The sequence below is a fragment of the Halichoeres trimaculatus genome, unplaced genomic scaffold, assembly GCF_033239565.1.
Source record: "Halichoeres trimaculatus isolate MK-OKI-2021-1 unplaced genomic scaffold, fHalTri1.1 fHalTri1_scaffold_21, whole genome shotgun sequence".
In the NCBI taxonomy this organism is placed as follows: Eukaryota; Metazoa; Chordata; class Actinopteri; order Labriformes; family Labridae; genus Halichoeres; species Halichoeres trimaculatus.
In genome coordinates this window covers 19,779,493-19,807,053 of record NW_027437199.1, presented here as the reverse complement: position 1 = coordinate 19,807,053, position 27,561 = coordinate 19,779,493, and the positions used below count along the sequence as shown (strand labels likewise).

At 40.9% G+C, this 27,561-nt stretch overlaps 2 protein-coding genes across 3 annotated transcripts; one reads left to right on the top strand and one right to left on the bottom strand.

Annotated features, from left to right (window-relative positions):
* Positions 1-248: 248 nt before the first annotated feature.
* Positions 249-22,913, bottom strand: pphln1 (periphilin 1). Of its 2 annotated transcripts, none has more exons than XM_074698080.1 (12): positions 22,831-22,913; positions 22,204-22,240; positions 21,775-21,839; positions 20,979-21,194; positions 19,498-19,559; positions 18,735-18,851; positions 18,415-18,590; positions 18,048-18,134; positions 15,859-15,894; positions 15,085-15,140; positions 7,243-7,383; positions 249-674 (listed from the first exon to the last, which is right to left on the bottom strand). In XM_074698080.1, coding segments are annotated over exons 2-12 (1,170 nt in total). In that variant the 5' UTR covers positions 22,205-22,240; positions 22,831-22,913; the 3' UTR covers positions 249-461. The 2 variants fall into 2 exon arrangements, with proteins under 2 accessions (XP_074554181.1, XP_074554182.1); XM_074698081.1 differs by lacking the exon at positions 22,831-22,913 and adding an exon at positions 22,756-22,815.
* Positions 22,903-25,393, top strand: zcrb1 (zinc finger CCHC-type and RNA binding motif 1). The gene is made up of 8 exons (XM_074698082.1): positions 22,903-23,021; positions 23,444-23,554; positions 23,708-23,736; positions 24,194-24,305; positions 24,398-24,505; positions 24,599-24,708; positions 24,795-24,870; positions 24,968-25,393. The coding sequence occupies exons 2-8, from the start codon at positions 23,471-23,473 to the stop codon at positions 25,118-25,120; spliced, it is 672 nt and encodes a 223-aa protein (XP_074554183.1). The 5' UTR covers positions 22,903-23,021; positions 23,444-23,470; the 3' UTR covers positions 25,121-25,393.
* The last annotated feature ends 2,168 nt before the right edge of the window (positions 25,394-27,561 follow it).

Sequence of the window (27,561 nt, the reverse complement as noted above, 5' to 3'; positions counted from 1 at the left end):
TGGACTAAGCGCTGGCCTTTCTTTGTAACTGTAAAAACTAATACAGGATGACGAACTGTTATTGTAGCTGCATCAAATCAGATAACTGGTAATCCAAAAAGAAAACCCACATAGCTGAAAATATTCCAAAAAGGAACCGTTTTATTCCTCTTCTTCTGGAAAAGGACCGAGCTTACAGAGGGGCCTACTCTCTATCATCACCAACATCATGTTTTGAAAGTGACATCTCTTCTTAAATAAAGAAAACAAAGAAAAGGTTGAAATTATTATTTTGCCACAGAAAACTGAAGGTAAAAAAAGGTCTGTTGAAAACCAACACTGTTCATCAACTCTTCATCCTCTCCAGTCTGAGTAACTCCACCTGTCGCTGTGTGGTAGATTCATTTGAGTCCAGTAATCCAAAAACGTCGCCCCGCTGTGTGGCGGTCAGTCCCATAATGCTCAGTGTCACATAGAAAAGATCAGGTCAGAGTGTCACAGTCAGAGGCAGTTTCTGGCTGCCGTACAGCCTCGTCCAGCTCGCTGATGAACTGTTTGAGGTCCTCCAGGCATCGCTCGCGGATCTCCCCGAGGTTCTCCCGGAGCGGAACCTGCAGCTGCTTCTCCAGGTTGGGGTCTTTCGACACCAGCATCTTAACCACCATGCCGAATACTTCGCAGTCTTGGCGGTACACCTGAAGAGGGACACGAGCACAGAGACTTGAGAAATAGCAGAAGAAAAACAAGATGAGGTGTTCCCTCTCAGAAACACTCAGTTTGTAGATTTACGACTAAGAGGTGTTAACAGACCGCAGTCTCAACCTTTGAACAGCTCCAAGTTAAGGTGATGAAAAGTAGTTTCCTTCCTGCTCTGCCTGACACCTTGGTGCAAATGTTGCAGCCTGATCATTCTGGTGTTAACACGCATCATGTAGCGTCACAAGATAAACACTTCTCCTCTCCGGTTTAATAAGGGCCTTTTATAAAGCAAAGAAAGGCCCAACGAGGTCATAAAGCCCGGTTTAGTGGTGGCTCAGAGGCTTAGGACAGGTGTGAGAGGGACAATGAGGAAGAGGTTTGATGTCCTGTTTGGGAGCTGCGATTTCACACCGAGCCTCAAATGTCTCTTAAAGAAAGCTGCTGCTCAGCAAAGACTGCTGGGATCTACAAAAGAAATGAGCCTTGGAAAAGTGTTTTTCAGAGCTTGTGTGTAGCGAATCTCCAGTGCTTAAAAACCTGACACAGATCACGCAGAAGAGTTTTCCTTTTCAGCATGCGACATGACAAAACTTTGCTTTTCTGTAATAAGGGGCTTGGGAAACAAAAGAGTACAGGGAGGAATAAAGAGCTGCTTCTGGAGAATGGAGAGGGTGAAAGAATCAATAATATTTCTGGCAGGTTATGTGTTTTTGAAAACACAAAATTTTGTATTTTTCTAAGGGTTTAAAATCAAAAGACGCTTAGTTTGTTGTCATTCAAGATGAAACCCAGGAAGTACATTTCTGACAGCTGGAATCAAACATGTCAGGACTACATCAACACTTTTGTTATGCTGCTCCAGCTTTCTTTTCTTCCCTCATTATGGCCGTCAAATTAAAGCATCAAATATAAACCTGCATCTAAAAATACTCATCACACAAAGGCCCTTTTTATAGGACAGTGAGATTCTGGGACCTGAGGGACACTCGCATCAATTGCTCTCGTCTAAACCATCTGTCCCTCCATGTTTCTCATCTCTCGCCACTCACTATGCGTCTAACCTCGCATTTCTTGGTAAATTCATTCCTGGTTTTGAATGGGACAGAATTAACCGTGTTGACACTGGGTCTTAGAAAGCCAGGCATGAGAGCTGACCCAGTGTGCTGCAGGCTAACTCAAGGACACAGACAATGATGAGAGCTGGGTGCAGATTTGTGCACGCGTGTAAAATGAGGCCAGGCGAGAGTAAATCTCATTCATTGAATGCTAAAGGTGGCGTCTTTGCTCCGGGCTAACTTAGATACTTATTTTTAGGTTTTCACTATGCTTCTGTGAAAGTCAGAGTAGTCTGAGAGAGGATGTTTCCTCAGTGAAGTTTAGCTCTTAAACAGCTGACGGACTTGGCAGAATTTGAACAATATGAAGAAAACATTTACAGGAAATTTGAGTTGAACATAAAAAAACACAATTTGTGAGACACTTATAATACTACTACTACTACTACTACTACTACTACTACTACTACTACTACTACTACTAATAATAATAATAATAATAATAAAACATTTATTTTGTATAGTGCTTTTCAAAGTACTCAAAGACACTTACCAAAATGCAAAACAGATATAAAAAGAAGTCAAAGCAAACACAACACAATGATTTAAGAATTAACAATTAAAAACAATTCTAAAAAGATGAGTTTTGAGCTGGGATTTAAATGTGGTGAGGTCAGAGCAGTCACAGATGTGTTTGGGTAAGGAGTTCCAGAAGGAAGGGGTGGAAATGGTGAAAGCTCTGTCACCTACGGTGCCTTCCCTGACTGTCTTAAGGTTATGTAATGGACTCTGACCAAAGTTGGATATGTTGGACTCGTGACTCAACTCGGAAAAATGTTTGCTTTGTACAAAAAACATAAAAGAGAAGACAGGGACATTTTAATTTATTCTACATATTTATATTCTTTATTTTATTAAATAAGAAAAACAAGAAGATGGGAACTGGGGTGATGTGCCACTCACGGGAAAGCAAGTGTTCCCATCTTCACAGAGACGCCCTGAGAGCGCTTGAAAAAGCTTTTGTTCCTGCGTTTCTTGTGGTGGTTGTCATTAAACTCGTTGGTTTTCTGCACATCAGAAATGTCCAGCACAGTCAGCCCATGTTTAAACCATAGATCGTAAAAAAAATTGGTGTCATCTCGCTCAGCTCGAAGTAAGGTTTCCACAAAAACTGCTCCCCCTGGTGGCTGATTGTAGTATAGGTCAAAAAATTCAGCTCTCCAGTCATTCCAGATGAGCTGTGATCAAACTTTAAAAAACTAAAACACCTGGTAGAAATGTTTCTCACGTCCAATTGTTGTGGTGATTTGAAGAAATTATTTGGCTGCCTTGTATTCAGGTCCTCTTTTTTCTGAAAAGTTTCCTTACCCTTAGTTATACGAGGTTAAAAACAACGTTATAGTCACATTCAAGGATGATTGACAGCTGCCGTTCTCATGTATTTTTTTCAGGGATTGTAAAATATTTCAGGAGGTAGAGTCAGGAAGTGATTAGACTCGCGAAAGGAATAAAATAATTATTTTGTCACCCGGCTCCACTCAGATTCTCCCAGAATCCCTCACAGTCTCTACTTTGCAGACTCTGGCTGCACAACTGCTTCAATGGCTGCACCTGTGGCAGGGGAATTTAGGCTTCAAACTGTACAATGGTAAATGGCGGAACCATGCTGTTCACTCTATAAATGGTTTGAACAGACAATCTGTGGTCAAACAGCAGCATTCTTTATCCTGAACTCAATCTTATATATTAATCATAATGTTTTATATTCTAAAAGTTAGATACTTAAAGTTTCACAGGTTGAGTTTCCTGTGTCCGGCTCTGGAGACTTTTCCAGGACTTGGGCTGAGGTACCGGGGACTCGAACTGGACTTGAATTCAGGCAAGGAGGACTGAAGTCAGACTCAACTGAGATCATTTCTTTGATGACTTGACCTAAACTCTGATTATTTTTGGTGACTCAAGATTCGACTCAGACTTGAGCTATGGAGGCTTGACTGCGACACTGACTGATGTTTAATTAGTTGTAAAACGTGATCCAGCAGGCAGGCTGAGAAAAACCTGTGAGCAGTTTGTGTTGCACTTGGCTGAATCCAGTGACAATACCTCTCCTCTCAGTCTTTTCTACTCCACTTAACAGATGATAACTAAAGAAAACAAATTCAACATCAACTCCTCTGAGGAAGTCTCCAATCAAGAGTGTCGAAAACTACTTCTGTGCAAACACAGAGAGTTGTTCCTCGATAACAATGTGCTGAAAATGTACTTCCTGAATTCAATCGCACTTCCTTGAACCCCCTCCCTTGTTATCCAATCAGGAAGGAAAGAACCAGCTTCTTGACTTAGGGTGGGGTCGCTCCAGAACTGTCACTGTCTCTAAACTCCCCGATGGAGAAAAACTCTTTCTACTTTATTTCCTGCAGCCGGTTCAGCAGGAGAGGCCTGGCTTCAGAAAAGAGCAGGAGTTAGGGCCTCCGTCCAGTTCTGCCATCTTTGTACCAAAAATAAAAACGGGCTGGAACTGTCTGGACGTCTGTCTCGGAGCCAAATATGTTTAGATTTCCTCAACAAATGAAATAAAACTCTCTTTGTAGCACAGCCTGGATCCTGAGGAGGAGTGAGGCATCGTATGCTTTATTGCCTCTCATGCCTTGTCACTCATGTAAGCAGTTGGTCTGTACTGCAGCCAAAGTCAACTCTGACAATGAGAGCGGGTTCAGGTTGAATTTCAGCAGACCAATTTCACTTAGCTACACAAACACACACTGCGGCGCTGGTATAAACGCAGCCCAGCACGATGTCTGGCTGATGATGGAAAGAGCAGCTCTGAATGTATGGAAACGCGTACAGAGAGGCAGCGAGGAGCTACCGGCTGCGGCGTGTTTGTGACCCTGTGTGTAGAACGAGATGGCTAGACCAGATTGGGCGCAGAAAGCCAAACATCTGGCTGACACTTGTCAGGAGGCAAAAACACGGGCTGCCGACTGCAACAGAAACAAGCCGCATGAGAAAGTGACTCTGTTGTTTTGGCCGTGATGAAGAAAGCCTGACTCGAGAGTGTTGGCTGTGTCTGGGGCATGATGGGAAATTAATACCAGCCACAGGACAAGTGCTTATACATTTTCCAAATGCCACGTTTGGCTGGAGACCAAGCATCATGTGAAAGTGTTTCTCCTGGGTTTTGATTAGAGCTTTGAAAAGGTTTTGACGAGAGATGCTGGGGAAATTTTAGATTAAAATCCCAAGTTTTACAAAAAAACAAGGCTGACTTCTATTACAGTAAGTGGGAACAGCATGGGTATCAAAAAGGCTGAGAAAGGGCCGATTGTTCAGACTGTCAGATGATGGGGGCGAACTATGAAAGAGACAGAAATCCTGAGAAGATCTGTTAAAATAAAAATACATCAATAACTGAATATTTTGGATTGTGCCAGAATTCCACCATTTTCTTTTTGAGAATTAATTCTATGAAAAATATTTTAGAATATTTATCATACTCTATTTATTTATTTATCATATTTATGTTACTAGGTGCCGCCCTGTTGCAGCAGCTCTCTCTTCTTTGTCCATTTCTTGTATTTTTTTCATCTCTTTTTCATCATCTTTGTATTTGGAGTGGATCATTACTTTGTATGGTTCATTTGTTGGTCATTGACAACAGACTTGTTTTATCTTCAGTGATAGCTTTACTACTTTTTCTCCTGTGTTTGTCTGGAGATCCTACATGTAACCATAGTCACATTGTTTGCATGTGAAATCAGCTGTTAACAGCCTGTAGCATGTCAGTGCTAACTGGTGCAAGGCCTGGTGTTTCCCCACAAGGTGAGGAGGAGGAGGAGGTGAGGATGACGTGCTGGTTCTCAGGTGTGAGCTAAGAAGGGACGACATGGACCTGTCCCTCCATCCATCGTTATTGAGAACATAAGATCTATCTCCAATAAAATGGACGAGCTAGCCATGCTAACCCAGTAACAGATGGAATACCAGAGGGCAGAGTAGCATCATGCTATTCACAGACATGGCTAACGGAGCTAATATCAGACACCAACGCCACATTGGCAGAACTTCACCTGCTGTGAGCAGACAGGATGGCCGACTGAAGAATGATGGACAAGCTGTCATCATCTATCTTCTTATGGACCTTTTTGCACTTTCTATACACTTTCTTACTTTTTTTTGATTACTGCTGTGACTCCTGAATTTCTCCTTGGGATAAATAAAGTATTTTCTATTCTATTCTATTCTATCCTATTCTATTCTATTCTACATTGTCAATACCATGAATCATGAATAATGTATCGTATCTATAACCCTCCCCATGTCCCTCTACAATTAGAAGTCCCTGTCTCCTCCTTTTAAATCTTTCATATTTTTTTCCAAAGCGTAGTATCCATCCATTTAACTGGAAATAAAAAGACAAACTACCCTAACCCTTTCCAAACATTCATGTGCGGTGTCAGTGTTTAAACTTCTCAAACACCTGAGGAGAAGTTTGCACAATGAGCTCAATTAAACAAGCGAGACGCAGATGGGAGAGAAGAGACGAGCTATAAAACAGGTCAGGAGCTGCAGCGTCAGCAGCAGTGTTATAGCAGCCTATAGGCTCTGCGGCAGGGTTATATGTGCGAGCGCGCTGTGAGCTCCAGGGCAGAGCTGGCTCAGGTTTAATGGTCCCAGTAAAGCAGCAGTGGTGCTCACTGGTGCAGGAATGGGCTTCATTAGATAAGCCAGCAGAGTTGGAGCCTGGAGCTCGGGGCGCTGTGCGCTCTGTTAAGAGGTTGGCCCTCAAATTTATTGTTTGCTATAGCATGTTGAAGTTTCTGCTTTCGTTTATGGGCGCTTGTACCTTGAACTCCAATGCTATAACCTCAGCCTGTGTGTTTGACTCATCTTTATTTAAGCACAAAAGGAGAGTTGGGAGATTTGCTGGATGTAGATTAAACAGAAAAACTCTGATGATAAAGTTGGTTACGAGCATCTTTCAGACACTGACTCCTCTAACCTTGAAGAAGAAACGTTTTCAGCCTTAAAAGTTAAAAAGGTGAGTTTCAGGATGTACTGGATGTCGTGACTGGTGGACAGAAAGTTAATTTCCTGTCTTGTTAGCAACATAATAGGTTTTCTGTTGCAGTATTGCTTTGCCAGTAAAGTAAGCCACATGTGAGTCAGAAGTTAAGGCCACCGTATTAAAGGGATTGTTTGCCAAGGATACATCATGTGTCACGCACATACCAGGCTGACATTTATAGAAAGTCTGACAAATTACTGACCTGTAATGAGAGGATTGTAAACGCAGTCATTTTCCAAGGTAGTGCTACCGCTACTCTGTTAAAATTGATGAATCTTTGCTTTAAGAAAGACTTTATTAAAAGTCTGCCCATGGAAATACGAGGTATGTTATCTGTCACTGAGCCCTTGAGAAAAATAACCTGCTGCTGGCTCATTTTGAACTCCTTTCACTGATCTTCAAGTCGATTCTGAATGTCAAAGTTGTGGCAATTTGTCTAAGTACCTTCTCTATTTCCTGAGCTTTAGCTGCGATGGCGAGGGCTCGTCGTTCTAGGAAGTTGTCTGTGGACGGCTTTTGGCTCTCCTCCACCACCGGAGCAGGGAGGTGATCTTCTTTTTCTACTTCAGGAGGATGGTTCTCTTCCTGAAAGACAAGAGGAGAGAAAAGGCTGGTTAAAGGAGAGGTCAGGGAACATGAACGGAAAGTTTGTTCTGATGAAAAACTAAGGCGATGTTCACACTGCAGTCAAAAGAGACCTGATTCAGATTTTTTTTTTCACTGGAATGTGACTCATATCTGGTGTGTTTTTAACAATCTGAACAGCACAGCTTACATTAAATCTGACATTTTGTAACCAGATTCAGGCCACTTTCAAGTGTGGTACTACATTGGATAGTTTTTTTTTTTTTTTTTTAAATGCGACCACAGTCTGAACAGCCAGGTCACATTTAATGCAACTTTGATGTCATTCTGGAGTAGAAGTCACGCTCAATGTATGCAAACATGGAAGAAAGCAGAGAGCAGAGGGGCAGAGAGAGGAGCGCACAGAGAAAACAAAAGTGAAACTAAAGAACTTGTTCTTGTTGTGGATAGCTGGGAGAGAAACAGGCGGGGATCATACGGGCAGCAAACAAAGCCCAAATAAGCAACTTTACTTTATAAAATAAGCTCAAAAACCCGGGGCCATGGTCGCTTCTGTAATCACTGTTCTGTGCTGTCGTTAACGTTCAGCTCAGAACGTGGGTTACTTCAGGTGCATGAGCGGTTCTTATTGCAGTCTAAAGACAGGCCACATTTAGAAAGGTAACAGTTTAGAAACAACCAAAAAAAATCTAAATTAAGCATTAAGGACTGTAGTGTGAAAGTGGCCTGAGATAGCCAATACTGTTAAAACTGCACCACCCAAACCATGAAATCATTTGACCTTTCAACACATGATTTCTAGAAAGTTCTGAGGAAGTTATCATCAGAAACATGAGGAATCAGATAAAATTTGTAAAACACAATCCAAAGGTTAAGGAAGTGTTCCTGAAATGAAATAAATAGGGCCCGTGTAAGGCTGTGTGCGCGCCCCCGTGGCTGAGCAGTGACGTTTGATCTTCTCCCAATGTTGTTATTTCATACCTATTGCAAAGGGGCATTGGGCAGCTGGCTGCTCCTAGGTTAATCCCATTTTTGTGTTTCCCCATGTTTGTTTTCTTATACCTCTTGGAAGGGATGTAACTGAAATGAAATTCTGATTCTGATTCTGGTTTAAGGACTTCATAAAGCAATATAACATGAACCTAAAGATGACTGAGAGGTCAAAGAAATGGGAAATGGAAACAAACCTTGTTGCAACATGGAAAAAAATGGGTAGAATAATTAAAAGCAGGCCTCAAACTGACAAACAACCAAATGTGGAGGAAGTAGTTTGACTGGGTGGTTTCTATAACTTCCTGTCCTATGGGGTGTTCCCCCATTGTGGGTAGTGGGTAAATCAGAGACTTCACAAATATCTTATTTTTTAATTTTGGGGAGGATATTCAAAATGAAATTCAACAAATTCTGGGCGTCAAATTTATTTTAACAGCACAGCACACAATAGTATTTATGACAGGGACTTTATTTCTTTACATTTTGTATTAAAGAAAACAGTCTCTGGGTGAAATCACCGCCTCAAGCATTGTGCTTTTACTAATTTCCTGAAGTTAGCTTCAGTTTTATTCTACCTCAAATACACTTGTGAAATGTACAGTATAAAGAGTGTGTAAATTGTTATATAAGACAATAAGAATGAAAACATCTGATCTGCTGAAAACTGTCCAATAAGACAAATGTAAAGATCAACAACCATAGGGGGAATGCGTCCCATTTATGTGTGCTTGTTGTGTGTAAACTGGAACACAAAATGACAACACTGGCAACTAAACATTACATGAATGGAGAGGATGTGATAGGTTGTAGGTCAGTGACTCTGTGAGCGGTCACAATGAGTGACCTACTGACTGTGTACCCTCACAGGAAAGACGTGGTTAATGAGGTGTACCAAAGGATGGCGCTTAGATACACTGTAACCTCTACAGCTGAGAGCCTGAGTATACTGAGGCCGCTGCACTGCGGATGCACCGTTATTACCAGCTGAAGGAATGAAATAAGGGGGTAATTCTGTAATGGCTTTGTGAATAAAAAGGTAAAACCCAGCTTAACATAATATTTCTACCATGTAAATTGTTGAAATTGACATTTCAGCTGTTTATTTTATATCTTCAGTGAAGGAAACCTGGCTGGACAAGACATGATGAGCTCTATAATGAGGAGGAAGGAAACTTTAGTAGCCATAAGTATTACTTTAAGAGCCAAAAGAAAGAGAAAAGGAGAAAAATGAGGCCAACTTGGATGAATGCTCATTTACGTTTGCTCATTTCCTGATACTATTACGAGCTTGTTGTCCAGGACGCAGAGCTGCCCAGCCATGACCAAAGTCCACGCATACATAAAGGGAAACAGGCCACAGACCAAGTCATATTAAATCTCTAGAAGACCAAGAGATGGCACATCTCAGAGCAGACTGTGGTCAAAAATAAAACGCACAGCTCATACAGCATCATCTGATTATTCCTACAACAATTCCCTCCCTGGAGCGATGGTCGGGTCGCCGAAACACCGTGTTCGTCAGTCTCCAGCCTTCTCAAAATGCATGAAAAAATATCCCTGTCTGAATATATTTTCTTTAATCTAGTCAGGAGGAGCTGGCTCACACCTAGGCCCCTTTTCTTCAAGTGGTCCGGTATGGATCAGTTCACTTTGGTACGGGTCGCATTGGTAGACGGTAAAGCCTGATCCTGTTGGCGTTTTCACAGCCAACCCTGCCTTTCTTGGAAGGCGGCGTGCAAGTCGGATGCTTGGCGGCATGGCAGAGCAACACAGTGTACCCTGCTAATAAATCCAATGAAGAAGAAAAGTGCGACAGTAAACAAAGAGCAACAATGGAAGACATCCAGCAATTTGTCCTCTTTGTGATTAGCATGTGGCTCTTTGCTACAAAGCACAATCAAGCTTTGTTGTGTTGTTCTAGTGCCACCTTCGGGGGTCAGATTGGTATGTCTGGCACCCCAACTGAAGGGTACCAAAAAGTGGGACAGTACGAGTTGGTAATCTGGGGTCCTGTCCTGGTTTTAATCAAAGGAAACACCACAAAATGCGTGCTTTACCAAGAAGAAACAAACGGAACTGCTTGGTGGAAACAGGGCTTTATAGGCAAGTAAAGTCTTTTAAAGTAGTTTACGGAACTTTCTTTCTTCTAGCATCTCCATTTAGGACAAAACAGAACATTTAAATCCTCAAAATCAAAAAATAGCTAACTACTTTTATCAAGGTAGCATGGAAAGGGATCAACAATGTCGTAAAATGCCTCAGATTGGGGTTCTTTGGCTTTGTCAGCCTCAAGTGGACACTTGAGGAACTGCACTCCAGCATTGGCTTCATTTCTCCACACTAAAGGCTGCAGCCTGGACATTATCAGAGTACTGGAAACACTGAAAGGCCAGCCCATAAGGAAAAAGCAGAGGACCACCAAAGTCACAGCACAGTCTTCTGTGGGGAACATGAATGTCTGCACCAAATGTCACGGCAATTATTGAATAGTTGTTAAGACATTCCTCTGTGAACCACAAATACAAACCTGATGGTGGCTTTACAGCAAACATCAGGGGTACAAGAAGAAAAGGCTGCAGACTTTCCCTGGAGCCGCCCTGCTGACACGGTTAAAAATATCACAATGACTGGAAGACCTCCTTTAAAATTACACCAGGTTTTTGCCTGCGTGCGCACCGCTTCTTTTTTTGGTTCCCATTACTAAATTACAGCAATACTCTTGGTCGGTTAAAGGTTATCATGCGGGAACTGACAGGAATTTGATGGCTCAAGGGGGACAAAACCTGGTGACCTTTTCAGTCACAGGACGTGCTCTCCCACCCACTGGGCCAGTGTGGCTCGCAGCCAGAGCCGGAGCTGCTCTTTAGGCCCCCTCTTTGCTCTCTTCCGTCTGGGATGGCTCCAGAAAGCCTGCGTGTGTGTTTGTTGAATCCCCACAGCAGGCAGCGGTCGGGGCCAGGAGTGCAGGCTTTACTGGGGGCACAGCGCAGGTCTTTCATCTTAGCCAAGGTTACGGGTTTGTGCCCTCAGAACAGAGGACAACAATGCACCACGGGCTAGATCAAACACAGCAAAAGAGCAGCAGTGTGTGTGTGTGTGTGTGTGTGTGTGTGTGTGTGTGTGTGTGTGTGTGTGTGTGTGTGTGTGTGTGTGTGTGTGTGTGTGTGTGTGTGTGTGTGTGTGTGGAGGGGTGGGGCGCTCGGGGAAACTTTCATCACAGCAGTTGATTGGGCGGTAGTGGGTGTTTCTTCCAAAATAATGCACTTTGGGAGGAGAGGGAAAGACTTTGTTTTATCTGGTAATTTGTGACATATAAAGAAAGGGCAAAGTTTACTAAGATATCCAGGTGCCCACCACAGCAATCAATGTCAACACACAAATTACCTCCAGCATGTTGGGGGAAAGATCTAAGGGCTGCTAATGAGTGAGATGAAAAGTGCGGGGACATTAAAAAGGCACTTAAAGATACAGCTGTGCTGGCTTCTCATTCAAAGTGAACTTTTAGGAAATAATGAGTGTTTGCCTGATATTAAAAAGAGCATCTGCAAAAGAGCAAGAGGAGTAATGATAGGAGCAACTTAATGAAGCAACTGTTTTCAGCAGACATTAATTTTGTGGTGTTTTAGGCCAGCTGTTTTATTACTGATAATTATAACTCGGAGAATAAAGAAATACTCCAGTCTGCCTCATGAGGATCTCCATGGAGGGTAGGAGAAAAAAGAGAACATGAGCCCTTAAAAGATATTTTTTTTTGCAATTTTCCAACAACTAACAGATCTTGAGTTCAAGCAAAATCAAGTTACATAGTTTTGAAGGATAAAAATACAAATGTAAAGTTTGTACACAAGAGGAGAAGAAAAACATTTTATACTGTAGTGGGAGTAAATGTTTCTGTTTTATTCAGGGCAGTTCAGTAACCCAAATGTGGACTGGATTTCGCAACACAGCATCAAGTAGATTTATGGCCCAGGTTGAAAATATTGATTTTAAGCTGCGCTGGTACGCAGATATCTATAGGTATGACCCGATACAGATTTTTTTTACTTCTGATCCAGTTTTTTCAAATGTTTTGCCAATACCGATCCAATACCAATACCTTTGTCTGATAAATCCCATACTCCATGAGGTGATTCTGTTGTAAATGAAGAATCATATTTGTTGTCTTAAAGTGAGCCCTGTACCTCCTCGAGGAACACTCACTTTACAGATGTTGCAAGACACTGTTTTACTATCATTGCTTTCCAAAGAAAAGTAGTCTTACACAGTGGACTTGTTTGCAACATGGTTTGATTAACAGCAACCGTAAAGCGTGACAGTGCTGAAAACTGGCTCGGACCCAATCACGTAACAAAATTTGATGCCATCCGATCCTCCAAAAATAGCCATATCGGGAGCCGATACTGATCAGTGTATCAGATCGGGACATCCCTATTTATCCAAACAAAAGTCTCAGCATGCATTCCCCCAGTCTGATGTCCACCTCCTCAAAACTGCAGATAACATGGATCAAAAGCCCTGCAATCCTTTGAGCAGGATCGTTCTTCTTGTATTTAAAACATGTCCAGAGTCACCACACATCAGCTAGACATTTCATACCGACTGGACATGCTGGCCGATCAATCGCTGCCGATTTCCTTTATTTTGGGTGATCTGTGATCAGGGATCAGAGATCAGTGATCAGCCCATCCTGACATATGAAACTGATCTTGTATACCTTTGGGAAGGTCTGACAGCCAGCCATTGTTGCTTTTTGCTCTGAGGCCTAAAACTCGGGACACTGAGTGAACACTGATTGTTTAAGTAAAAACATGAAGATTGTATTGTTTCACAGGTACTGTTCAATGATTTTTAATAAAATAAAGGTTTATGCTGTCAGCTAGAAAATTAAAAAGTAAAAATCGGTATCGGCCCAAATCGGTAATAACAGGTCAGATATTTTTAAAGATCGGTTATCGGCCAGAAAATTGTGATTGGTGCACACCTAAATATCCATGTTTCTATTACGTACAGTACATATATCAGCTTTAATGAGTATACACTCAAAATAGTTGTGAAAAAATGAAGCAGAAAATGTACTGGGACCAGAAAGCACTGGAAAGACCAGCAAACAAGTGGTGATGACTCAGTGGGATTTCTGCTCAGTGCTCTGAATGTCAAAGTGAAGAAATTTGGGAGTAACTATGACTCCCCTAGGGCAGCCAAATGCCTCTAATGTCATCTAATGAGTGATATACACGTACGGGTATACGAGATTCCCACTGTCAGTAGCAAAACCACACACAAGGTAACAGGCTTGATGCAGAAGTATAAACCGAGAATAAGCCTGCTGTGTCATGACCGGCCAGCACAACATCACATCACAGATGTAAACCTGAACAAAATTATGTTGAAAATTTGTTGTCCTTAAAGATGAGTGATTATTTAGAATAGCTAAATATACGTTAAAACATCATAAATAGCATTTGAAACTGACAGAAGTCTGACTGCTACTCTGCGTAGCTTTTTTTCATACCATACTTTATGTTTTTTTCCAAGAACAAGCAATTTAATCAAGGAGCCAGTTCATCATGTGTGCGTTTTTGCTTTAACAATTAAAAAATAGTGATTAAATTTGACAGCATAAGCTAGAAGAAGCCACTGCTTCATAAACAAGTCAGCTGTTACTTGGTAAATTAGCTTCTCTCTGGCTGATGGTTGTGCCTCTCTTATGAGGTTATGGAGCCAACATAAAGCTTTTTATTTTCTCTGAAAAACTGAACGTTACCTTGGCCCAGACAGTCAGTTTCACAATATGATGTGTCTGTGCAGCATTTTTGCATCTCTTGTAGCTTTTATCAGCTCTATACTTATTATTTCATCAGCTGATAAACACCTTTCAGTGATGGGGAGAAAATGAGAATTTACCATCATCCAAACATAAAACATGCTGGATTCTTACAGACACGTTGAAGCTTTCCTTTGACCTTCATGATTCACATCAATTTCTCACAAGCACCAGACTCCCAACCAGCTGGACAGTCACAGCTATCAGACGCCGTGACTCATACGTTTCACCAGAGAAAGGAAACAAATGTTCTTTGTAAACGGTCTAAACACATCCAAATGAGATCCTCTGGGACTTCTCTTTGCTTCGAGGTAAAGATCCAATGATAAAGCTATGACGTGGGCTACCGGGTTAGCCTCTTCGCTTCTGGGTGGCCACAACCTGCGTCTAATCACATCTGATTTTATTTACACTCCTCTGCGCAGTTAGAAACCGAGAATATCTGTAAAACAAGCTTCATTAGCAAACAGGGCTGATCTACTTTTAATACTTACTGAGAAAGCATCTTTGGGGAGAAAAGGAAAGAAGCACAGGCTGTACTTCTGTCAACATGTTCCCCACACCATTACAAGCTCATGTGATTGAAGTCTGCTTACATCACAGGTAAACAAAGCTCAGAGTTGATGGCTTTTCTGCTCTGCGTGAGAGCCACTTTAAAACCCATTACCATACTTCAATGGGAACATATTACCAGGACAGAATTTAAGAAGTTCCAGATGCACCCTGCAGTGCAGTGACAACGATGGAGTCAACACGATAGAGTTTAGATTAAAAGGTTAACACTTAAAAAATGCTGAGGCTTAACTCCTTTTTGTTGTGTAAAACAAAAGCAAAAAAAGCATTTCACTGTGTTTTATTTAAGAGTTTTGTCATTTTTTTCTCACCTTGTTTGAGGTTGCGCTGTGTGGGGAGCCTTCTCTTGACAGGCCTGGGATTTTTTCTAGAAAAATAAAAGAGAAACAAGAAAGTTACAACTCTGAGTGACATGAAAAAGGACGATAAGTAAGTGTAGAAATTAATTATAAGCCTGCGATGCTTCCTTGCAAGTGCTTGGACTCAAACATCTGGAACAATCCTAAAACAGATGGTTCACTATCCTGCACATGATGTACATTTCTTTCTTCTCCAGGCTCTCACTCATCAATCAGACACCACCTCCTCCCTGTTTTCCATTTGTCCTTTAATAACTTTTCTCCAGCACCTTCCAAGTGTTTTCTAGCTGACGAACCAAGTCTACCGAAATAAATAATAACCCCATCATCTGCGAGCAGCTCACAAAGAAACAAAAACACCTCCATGTGGAAGCTGTGCCTTCAGGAATATCCATCAGACATCCTACACCCTTTCCATGTTCGTCCACACACGACCTGGTGGCATTTTTATGAGGCCTGACAAAGTGGCAGACGGAGCGGGGAGGGAGGCTGGCTACGGGGCATATTAGAAACGCTCTCTGTCTCTATCGAGTTACCCAGACTGGGAATAGGTTAAGTTTAACGATCCTAACCTTTGTGTAGAACTAAAACAAACCTTCCACGTGTAATCTTATCTTGCTTTCATTAATCTGAACAGAAAAATCAATCAATTTCAAGACCCAGTATGATGTAGGGTGCTACTCCTCAGAAATCAGGAGTCAAACAAAAACAGTGAACTTTACGTACCAGTCATCTTGCTCTGAGAATACGTCTCTTCATACACTGAAAGAAAAGCAAAGGGTTAAGTCATTCACTGTCCTCATGCTTCACATGCTTACAACTGAAAATGAACAGATTCCTGACACATAGCAACATCATTCTCTATTACAAGAGATCCACATGTAGTGCTTGGACATGTGTGACACTGAAGACAGCTGCAGACCCACTGATCTACTCAAAATGCTCAAATTCAATTCATTCAACAATCATCTTTCACTTCAGAAAACTTGTGAATTTCTTGATGCCTTAACTACAGCTGCTTTAAAAACGTATAAACGAAGCTCTTTTTACAAATGATCTTTCTCAGAGTTTTCCTTTCCATAGCTGACAATCCTCGTTATGAAGCAGCCTTCATTTAGTGTGATATACACAGTCCTTTTGGATGCTAAAGTAAACACCTATTTCACCAATATGCATTTGGTTCAATGAAGAAAACTAAGGATGGGCGATTACCAACACCAGGTATCTGTATCAGGCAGATACCAGCTTTATTTCAAGGTATCATTACTCTTAAAGGCTGCCGATACAAAAAGCCGATACTTAAAGCAAAAAAAGTCTTACATCCAGTAAGTTCTCCTGCCAGTAGTTGGCACTACATTGCTGCAGTCCTGTTCAGACAAGATGAATGAACCAGGAAAAGTTAACAGTTAAACTGTTAACTCTGCACTTCAGTTTATTTTTTAAAAATGACTTAAACTCTGACAGTTGTTAGTTTGTGTTTTTTGGCACTTCTTTTAATTTATTTAAAACAAATCAAACTCATAGAGATTTTTTTGTATTTAGTTTTAAACTTAGGGCGCGGTCACACTGGCCATCCAAACCGTGCCATGCTTAAGCATGATTTTCCCCGCTGCAGTGCCGTTCCCCTGCTGGAGAGTACGGCCAACGGTCACTCTACTCCAATTATGAACCAGACTTTAGTGGGTATCTTGCATGCCCACGGCCTGTCTATGTTATCGAGAACCGTCTGTTTACATGAAGCGCGATCACATCAGAGTCAGCACAATGAGACACAGAGAGCACTGCTGCAACTTTAGAGACTTTTGGACTCATATTAAGTCATCATGACCCGACACATCCCTCAAACGCCCTGCTGTTAAAAATGGTTGTCGTGAGATGCGCTCGCGGTGATCATACGTCGTGGATCACACGCGTGCTGGCTCTCGCGCATAAAGTAAACTGCGCTGAAGCCCACCTCTCAGAAGCGTGCCAAAGCAGAGACGTGAATCGTGCTCAAGCACGGCACAGTTTGCCAGTGTGAGCATGTCCTTAATGTCAGAGTGACTGTGCTGTCTTTGTCAGAAATGATCTGTCACTGTTACTTGAAATTTTATGTATCAAAAGTACCAGTGCTATCGGTGAGTACTCTAGAGGGAGAACTTGTACTGGTATGGGTATGAAAAAAAGTGGTATCAAACATCCTTAAAGAAAACCTTGGAAAATGCTACATGTGTCCAAAATAGTTTATGAAAAGATGATATGAAAGACACATAAACAAAAACAATCTGAGTTCATAAGAAAAATAAATATTAGAGACCTGGGTGACAGAATAATTGTGTCAAACAGGCTTTTGTAACTGTACTAGGAACAATCATTCTGAGTCGTTATTCTTGAGGTCAGTGGTTCCCAAACCTCACTACAACCAGTGACCACCTGCTGAATAAAAAAAAAACAAAAAAAAACAAAATTTCAACTCAAGATTATGACACTAGATTCAGCTGGTTGTTAGACATCTAGACAACCTATATGCTCACGTTTCTGTATTTTCTAAATTATTCCGCCTCCATTGATACCATCATTACCCTGGTTTAATTACATCAGGGATCTTCGACTAAGAAAAGTCAAAAAAGATTTAAAAAAAAAAAACTGTTTTCCATTAAATTTTAACCCTATTGTGTTCATATTTTACCAATAAAAGAAGAAATGTGTAACTACTTTTTTGATTTTGAGAATCACTCGTCTAAGTCATGTTTTATAGAGTTTTAAACATTCTCTAGCCTCGTCTTTCTCAAGTCTGGGAGCAGATGTCAAAGCTTCCTTTCCTCCTCACTCTGACATTTTCCTGACATGATGAGGGTGAAGGAGACGTGCTGGGAATAAAAATCAGCACACTGTCACCCAGGTCCCAACTGATTCACATGGTTCAGTGTACAGACCTGTAGGATCATGTCCTGTTTGCTGAGGAAAGAGCGCCCCCCAGTGGTGCTCGAGGGCTCCTGCATGACCCTCAAGACCATCTAGACCTGGAAGTCAATCAAACAGATGATCAGTTGAGAAGAAATGGAGGAAAATTGAGAAACATTCTGGAAAATAAATTCTCACTTTGCAGCTCATTGTCCTGAACTTGTTTAGTGTTTTACAAACTTCTTTCACTGATGCTGTGAGCATTGTTTAAACCATCTGTACATTTCAGGATGTGCCAACTCTAAATCTTTAGCAGCTTGGAGCGTGACAGAGTTTAAACCTCCCAGTGCCCAGCTGAAGTCTGGAGCACCAGGGGAAGAAAAGCTGAGCTCTACGTACTCTTGCTTTGCTGCGAGGGGAACGGCAGGCCCTTAGCTCTGTCTGGCGAGTACCCCCTGCTGCTGACGCTGGAGCCAGAGCGACTGTGGGGGGAGCGAGCCACATCACGGCGCACAGGGGATCGCTCTCTGAGAGGAGGGAAGGGGGCAGCCTTTCTCCTGTAGTGTTCTCCCTCCCTGGGAAACAAATATGGGGGAATATGAAGGCTGTTATGAACAAAGATTTTTTACCCAAACACAGCACATGGCTGGCTTCTTCTGGGTCATTTGATAAAATGTGAATTAAAATGTTGCAGTGATTAAGTGTGTAGTTACTCCTACCCTCTGTCCAGGTTGAGGATGGCTTGCACTAGCGTGTCTTCTCCACCCTCAGGTAGTGATCTGGCTGCAGGGTAGATGCCCTGGCTCCGCACACTATGAGGAGGTGGAGCTCGGGCACTGATGAAATAAAAGGAAAGAAAACACATCGTATGAAAATGTCAAAAGATAAAAGCATGTGATGCTTTGAAAGAAATGAACGCTTCACAACACAGAGCTGCAGATCTTTGACACCCAACTTGAGAAGAAGTAAAAAGAAAACTGACATTTAAATTTACAGTCACTCCACTGTGGTCATTCACTTTCACAAACATTAAACAGGTTCAGTGAGATGTCTGAGTGGGACCAGAGTGAATCCTGTTAAACTGTCAAAACAGGTCTAAAACTTCAAATCTGCAACCCACTCCAGATCCTAAATACAGACACTGTTCAGCTGGGACCCAGATCTAGACTGAGGAGCCTTTAAAGTGTAAAACCAGTTGAGCTCTGAGAGATGTGAATAAGGTGAGGCAGGCCAACACGGGTCAGAGTTGACCATGATTTATGATTCCTGCTGTGTAAACAAACATTTCAAACTCTTCCTCACAGGCTGGGTCCTGAGAAATACATCCCCCGGCTGAAGTAGAGGAATTAAACACAGAGCACTTGTTCTGAGCAGGATGAGAAGAGAAAGACTGCCCCCTGCTGTCCGTGACGACGATGATGATGACGATGCTGAAAAGGTCCAGTTTTACAGAGTACTCCTTTAACAAGAGAAGAAGTTTACCCAAACTCTAAAGGCCGTCCTGTGTGTGGTTCTTCCCTGGGTACTCGGTAAGGATAGTCCTCCTACAGCAGGAGAAAAGACAGAATTCAAACTAGTATTTAAATAATTAATTTAAAAAAATAAGACCAACCACAAACAAACCAAAGAACAACATTAAGCAGGTTAAAGAAAAAAACCCTGTACATTTAAATATACAAAATTCCATATGACTGAGTTGTAATGAAGCATCTTGGGTGAAATCTGATGAGTTTTACAGGCATGATTTTATTTCCTGTTTATGTCCCTTCCTCAGATTGATTAGGTCAAATAAGTCAGATTGAGTACCTAAACTTCTTTTTTTTACTGTCCCTCTTTGCCCCACAACTAAAGGAGGGTGCACACCTCTTACGGTCAAAGCCAACAAAGGCCAGATTGTCTGAAGTCTGCAAATGACATTATGTGTGATTTCCCTGAGGTGTGGGATGTGTTAAGTGTGATTTTGTCCGGTCAGAGCCGTTTTGAAGGCCTCGGATTTATAGATTGTAGATAATGAACATGTTGAATATTTGCGACTGAAAATCCATGGGGCGCCCCGAGAGAAGCCTAGCAGGTACAGCGTGTAATGTCGCATGTACCAGAGCAAAGCCAATCAAGACACAAGCTGACTCAGCTGACTGACTTAGAGGAAGTATGAAATCTATCTGTAATACTTGCGACTAGACATGCACCGATCGATCGATGCTGATTTCCTTAATTTTGGAGTGATCAGAGATCGGTGATCGGCCAATCCTTACATATGAAACTGATCTTACATACCTCCATGAAGGTCTGACAGCCAGACATTGTTGCTTTTTGCGCTGAGACCTAAAACCCAGGACACGTTATTGGTTGTTAAAGTTAAAATGTAAAGATTTTGTTGTTTCAAAGGTATTGTTCAATGATTTTTAATAAAATAAGATTGGAACATTGAAGGTATATGCTGTCAGTTACAAAAAATAAAAAAGTGAAAATCGGTATCGGCCCAAATCGTTATCCGCAGGTCAGGCATTTTAAAGATTGGTGATCGTTGATCGGTCAGAATATTGTGAGCGGTGCACCCCTATCTGTGACAACTTTACTCACCACCAACTCACACTGTTTTGAAAAACGCCCATAACCCAGCCATCTTCACGACTTCTCCATAATAGTTTTTCTTTTGTGTGGGTTTTTTATTTTGTTTTAGAGGCCGAAAACAACCATCATTGCTTTTTCCCATTCCGTCATGTCTGTTAACACTTAAGTCACGTTTTATTACACAAGATTTGAAAATTGAGCATGGAGAAGCTGATACTCAGATGAAGAATCAGTCAGTGTGTGGTTTGCTCTGGAGTGCAGACCACACACTTTAAGATCAGAAGAGAGAGATCTTGTGCGACCTGTCTTTTGTTATCACCAGGTGTGTGCTTTCTAAATGTGTGAAGGTTTAAAGAATCCTGTAATGTGTGCCATCCTTAAGTTCTCACCCTCCTTGAAGGTGGAGCAGGTCTGCGCTCAGCTGGGAAATGCAGACTGTCCCCGTGGTAGACCCTCTGATCCTCATGGTAATTTCGTGGGCCTCCACCATTGGGGAAAAACCGTGGGCCTCCTTCATACTCGTATCCTCCCCGACCGTACTCCTCCTCTGGACGGCCAAAGGGGCCCCTCCTCTCCGCTCCTCCAGCACCTCGTGGGTAAGGACCCTACCAGGATGGGGACATTGAGTTTGAAATTAACAGTTCCTACTGTGTTTTAAAAACTGTTGGATTGATTTAACTTTGTGAATTCTCATTTATTAATGTCTCTATGCATAACTTTTGGCTTACAGGAGCCTTTCAAGACTTTTTCACTTAATGATAACATAAATCTTACAGAGTATCTTTACTTAACTCAGGTGAGCTGTGCACAGTGGGACATGTTGTCCAGCTGCTTCTCACTCAAACCTGGAGTGTGGCAGTTTCAAATAACTATCAAAATCCTCAGAAATGCAAAAATGTATTTTAGGGGGGGGGGGGGAAATATATTTGTTTCATAATGAAGACAAAGAATTTAAAATAAAAAACAAATATTTCTAAAAAAAGATGGTTGAGATGAGCCGGATGTGCTTTTGGTTTTCTAGCACCTTTGTCCTGTCTATGCACTGCTATAGACTACGATATTAACAAACCAAACAAACTAATCATGCTACAACAAGAATCACTTTGCTGGTTTGCACATAATCCCTTAAATATAAGAAAAAAATATATTACATACAGACAATGAAGACGTTAAAGTCACACTCACGGGTCTCTCTGTTAGAAATCGTTCATCGTAGACATCTCGTATACTCCTCTCTCTCCTGTATGTCACTGCAGGAGACAAGGTGTCAGAAAATCTGTCTGTACCACAGAAGCTTCTATTCAGGGGTGGTTCAACAAATCAACAAACAGGGTCTGATATTCATGGCTGTCTTAGTTCAGGCAAAGTATCTTTAAAAGCTACAGGGTAATATTCCAGGAAAGACATTTTGAATGCATTACTTGAAGATGCATGCAGGATGGTATGTGATACAAAAACTTCAAAATGTTTTAGAGAAAAATGTGTTAAGTAGAATATTTAAGGTTCACTGATCTGCTCGCATGTATTTTGGCTTTTGAATCAGCATTTTGGAGATTGCGCCACTGGGATATTGTTGAAGTAATCTTACAAAGAAAGTCTAACCCATTGACTTACTTTCAACTCAGAGACTTCTACAACCGTCAACAGATACCTGTAAAAGAACACACGTTTTAAGACTTTTCATGTCACTACTCCTGAAGAGCATCAACCCAATAGATATTCTGTTGATGGTGAAACGGAAGATAATAGCCATGTCGTATCCTTCTATAAGTTCAGGTAAGATTGAGGTACGATAAGGTGCTAAGCACAGTTTAAAAATGAAAAAAAAAAAAAATCTTATTTAACAACATGTGATCTACAATCTAAGCCCTCTATCTGCAGAGTGAACTGCCTCATGGCTTAAGGTGCACAATCAAATACAAAGCTGAACGTAGGACCAACATGACATTAACACACTCAAAAATAAGCGTTTGACGTTCTCTAAGACGGCTAAATCACTACAGCATATTTTATGGGAAACAGGCAGCTAGCACTGCTAAACAGGATACCTCTATATGTTCTGCAAACATGCAAACATTAGCACGTTTTATTTGACCTGAGAGGAGCTAAATCATTCAAACTGCCACCCATAAATCAGAAATAATGACCTCAAGTGAAAAATATCACCTTTACGAAAGAGGCCTTTTCAATATTTTGCAGTAAATACGTTTCAGTCAACCTAAACTAATGAAACAATCTTACCTTCCACTACCGCTCAGTTAGCTTAGCATCTCCGTAAGCGTCATGGAATACTGCATTCTTATTGGACGAGAGGCGCACAGACGTCATCGAGAAGCGACGAAGACATGGCGCTCGTTTGCTAGTCAAGAGAGGCTTCAAAATAAACAAAACTCCGTTTATGCTATCAAAAACAACGATTTCAGGCTGTGTTGGTAAGTTATTTAATTAATTTACTCATGTGCTTCAAAGTGTTTTAATTGTAGGAACTCTACAACAATATAAAGGGTGAATTGGTAGAATATAAAGCTTACTGTGTTATTAAATTGCCTTATAATTGATTCCCAGTCCCTTTTCTGCGCGTCTTTGTATTAAAGCAGTGAGGCAGTGTTCAGTCCTTGCAGACAGTTTTCTTACAGGCTCGGTGTCTGAAATGTGACACATGAAACCCTCTGACATTACAATCCACAGATCTTAAAATGAAGGACAGCCTGCCAGGGTTTATGTGTTGTGTTTTTGTTTTGTTTTTTTATTCTTTCATATATCCCCTTGAGCTTTCTGCAATAGCCTTGACAACACAACCGTGTCTTGTAAAGTGAGCCCACTGCCTCTTCTGTTTTTCTGCTGAATCTCACAGAAACTCTTAACTGGTAACTTTGGCACAATGAGTGGAGGACTAGCACCAAGCAAAAGCACAGTGTATGTGTCCAACTTACCATTCTCGCTCACAAACAATGATCTCCACAAGGTAAGTCATACTCTTAAATTGTTTGATTGTATTTGTCACTTTGTTTGAATTAGATACACGCAGCTTTTGATGACATTTACATAAAAAATAGATTCTCATTACACAATTATGTTACACCAAACGCCACTGACACAGATCTTTTTCTTATTTCAGCTCTTCACAAAATATGGGAAAGTTGTTAAGTAAGTTGCTAATGTTATCATCTTCTAACCATATTGGTATTATTCTGGGATATGCAGTGGTGCAGGGGGAAGTGCTGTTGCTTCACAGCAAAGAAGTTCCTGGATTAATCCCCTGATTGGGCAGAAACTGTGAAGAGTTTTTGTACGTACTCTCTGAGTTGTTTGGCTTCTTCCTGCAGTCTAAAATCATGCTCACAAAGTTAATTGATCACTCTAAATTGCCTGTAGATGTGAGTGTAAAAGTTTGTCCCTATGTGTTTGACCTGTGAAAGACTGTCTACCTGCCTCATGTCCAAAGACAGCTGGAATAGGCACCCCATGTGTCAGAAAGCTAATATAGATGGAGTTATGAGGGTGCACATGACCCAAAAGAATTAGCAAAATGCTTGAAGTACCCTCCTTTTGAAATGTTATTGTTATAAGTTTTTGTAAAATGCATCTTGTATGCTTATTTCAGAGTCACGATTGTTAAAGATAAAAACACTCGGCAGAGCAAAGGGGTGGCATTTGTTCTTTTCCTGGACAGAGAATCAGCTCATAATTGTGCAAGAGCTGTGAACAACAAGCAGGTGAGTCTATTTATAATATAAACATATTTTTGTCACCCTTATGTTGTGAAAATAACAGAGTGTCAAAGTTGATCATTTGTTGTGATTCCCAGTTGTTTGGCAGAACAGTAAAAGCGAGCATCGCCATAGACAACGGGCGAGCAACTGAGTTTATAAGGAGGAGAAACTACACGGACAAGACTAAATGCTATGAGTGTGGGGTCAGTGCCTTCTGAATATTATCTTAGCCTGTGAGGTTATTGAAATTTAAGTATATGTATTGATTATGTGTGTGTTTTCTCTACATATCACAGGAATCAGGCCATCTGAGCTATGCATGCCCCAAAAATATCCTGGGAGAGAGGGAACCCCCAAAGAAGAAAGAAAAGAAAAAGAAGAGAAAGGCTGAACAACCTGAGCATGTGTATGTATTTTAAAGCTAGCCCCGAGAGATTTTTTTTTAAATTATTTGTATAATTGTATAAGTATTTGTTCATCTTCCATCTTCAGCGAGGAAGAAGAAGAAAGTGAAGAAGAGGGAGAGGACCCAAAATTGGACAGTCTGAGCCAAGCCATAGCTTTTCAGGTATATGTAAATACATATGAATCAATACACAGTGTTAACAGGGTAACAGGGGAAACTTTCTTTCACACAGATGTCTTGTTATTTTATGTTTCTACAGCAAGCTTGTGTTGAGGAGGAGGAGGAGAAACGGAGGAAGCAAGCACGTTTGTCTCAAGAAGATGAAGCTGATGCTTCAGCATCCTCGGACTCCAGGAAACCCAGGATCAAAAAGAGTGCTTACTTCAGTGATGAGGAAGAACTGAGTGACTAATAAATGGAAAACTCTTTGTAATATATTGTATTATTTTTTGTAAAATGGTTTTAAAAGGTGTATACCGAACATGATTTTATTTAAAATGGATCTTATCGATCTAGACACACAATTTGTGTCCCTCGTTTAGTGTCTGTGGCATTTTTTCTTTCTTGTTCTGCCTCTTTTCTTTTTTTGTTTTTATTTTGTATTTTGACATGTATTGTTCTAAAGGTTTGGGGATGGCAGCTTCAGACAATAAATTGCTCTTTCCCAACAAAAACAAACAACTGTGTTGTTGCTCATAAACGTGTGTTATTTCAGAATGAAAAACACAATCTAGCCGAAAATCATTGCTTACTTCTTTCTAACAAAAAAGGAAATGGGATAAAAATGTGACTTTTATGGATTCTGTTAAATAAGGGAAATTTTAATGATAACACTTACTGTGCATGGTAGTTTATGTCAAGCTATCAGAATCAGTTGAAATTGACTAACCAAATGAAAAACTAAACGTGATTTTTTTTTTTTCATCTGTAATAACCTGAATGCTGTGTCACATCAGCTGAAAGGCTGCAGAGGGAGTTTTCCTGCAGTAAAATCCCAGCGCTGGGAGACGGGGGAGCCAGATGGATGTCCTTAATATGACACAAAAGAACCCCTGGCAGCATCAGTACTGCGCCTTTGGCACATGCAGTGAAAGACACCGTGCAGAGGTTAGGTTGGATGCTCGCTTGCGTCAGCGCGCAAATAAAGAGAGGGATTCCCTGATGCTTTCCGTGGCCGTGGTCCACACTGCTATGGCATCACGTAAACACTGTGAGCCCAAAGATGTGTGAATATGAGCGGATTATCAGCACAATAAAATGGTATGAACGGCACCCGTGTTGAAACATTGCTAGAGACGCATTATAGCTTTTATGGCTTTTGCTGCGTTTGAGTGTGCACGGAAATTGGAAGACTGGAGGAAGAAAAGATCGTTAAATTAGGTATTGAAGGAAATTCTCACAGCTCCGAATATTTGCAATGAATAACAGTGTTCGGTGTTATTATTATGTACATTTTAATCAGTCTGTCTTTATATAGCGCCAAATCGTGACACACATTACACAGGTTTAGACCTGCTAATTTCATACAGTTATATAACTGTATGAAATTAGCAGGTATATATATCCTCATTCAAGCTGACAGGATTTGACAAGTTTTCAGAAAATATGAGAGTAGGAAATTTGATCATGCAGATTTTTTCTTTATTCAGAGTGTCAATTGAACGCAGTTATTAATGCATCATTTAGTGTGCTCTTTGTAAACCATAATCCCAAATGACCCGAACCAAAAGTTTGCGCACCCTAGATTACTGTGCCTGATAATGATCACACAGGCTGACAAACACTACTTTAAATGGCTAATAGGGTCAAGTGTCCACACCTGTGTCTCGACTGGTTGCAATTAGGGTCTATGTATAAATAGCGAGTTAATAAACTGTGCTCATTTCATCCAGTGCTGCGCAGATTTTCTGGTTATCAAGCCATGGAGAGATAATTATAACTGTCCAAGGACCTGTGAGGAAATTTTGATGAACTTTTTAAATCAGGGATATGGTATAATGAGGTGTCCAAAGATTTGACAATGCCAATCATCCCCTCATTTCTTAGATGTTTTTTTTTTCAGTCTTTTGTTTGTCTGACTTAAGGAAATGAAAATAAGGGTTTGACTCAGCCTATCTATTTTATTTTATTTTATTTTATTTTATTTTATTTTATTTTATTTTTGCAGTGATTGTGATTGTGATTTTTTTTTTTGCTACTGCTAATCAAAATAAAATTACTAATTTATTCATTCAATACATTGTACCTGTTATTTATCTCTGTTTTGTCTTGTTTTAAACTTTTTGAATGAACAAATTCACTGATTCATTGATTCATTGATTCATTCATTTTACTAGCCTAAGTGCTGTCAGCAAATCTTGTGGGAAGGTATGGCATAAATTTAAGAAAAATATAGGAACAGAGGACCCCATTTGAAAACGTCTTAGAATTGCGGGACCATAGGGCGATGGAGGCACAGGGCTGACCATATTCAAACTCTAAAACTAGAAAATTTTAATTTTAGTGGTCCTGCCAGGGTATGATAACTTATGAGCACAACTGTATTATCAACAGAGACCTAACACCAATAATGAACCCACCAAGAAACCTTCAAGTTAAATTTATGGCAACATTTTCGTGTATCAACTTTTTTTTTTACCATAGAGTATAATTCTCCAGGACGACTGTTTATAGTAAGCCAATCCGGATGTATTTTGTTGATAAAATGTTTGTATTCAATGGCCAGCTCAGGAATGGTGTGTTTATGGGTCACACTTCATAAAAAATGAGGATAATGTGGACATGTTCCATCTTTAGTACACAGGAGTTAGAGGTTACGGCGGGTTCATGAAGGCGGCATAGATTCATCAAGAG

Excerpts from the sequence above, each read along its gene's own strand:
- pphln1 (XM_074698080.1), bottom strand. Across the intron at positions 19,560-20,978 it reads CTGCTCCACCTTCAAGGAGG|GAGGACTATCCTTACCGAGT; the intron begins GTGAGAACTTAA and ends CTCCTGCTGTAG. Across the intron at positions 675-7,242 it reads AAGCTCAGGAAATAGAGAAG|GTGTACCGCCAAGACTGCGA; the intron begins GTACTTAGACAA and ends GTCCCTCTTCAG.
- zcrb1 (XM_074698082.1), top strand. The coding sequence starts at position 23,471 with ATGAGTGGAGGACTAGCACCAAGCAAAAGCACAGTGTATGTGTCCAAC. Across the intron at positions 24,506-24,598 it reads CTAAATGCTATGAGTGTGGG|GAATCAGGCCATCTGAGCTA; the intron begins GTCAGTGCCTTC and ends TACATATCACAG. Across the intron at positions 24,871-24,967 it reads GCCAAGCCATAGCTTTTCAG|CAAGCTTGTGTTGAGGAGGA; the intron begins GTATATGTAAAT and ends ATGTTTCTACAG.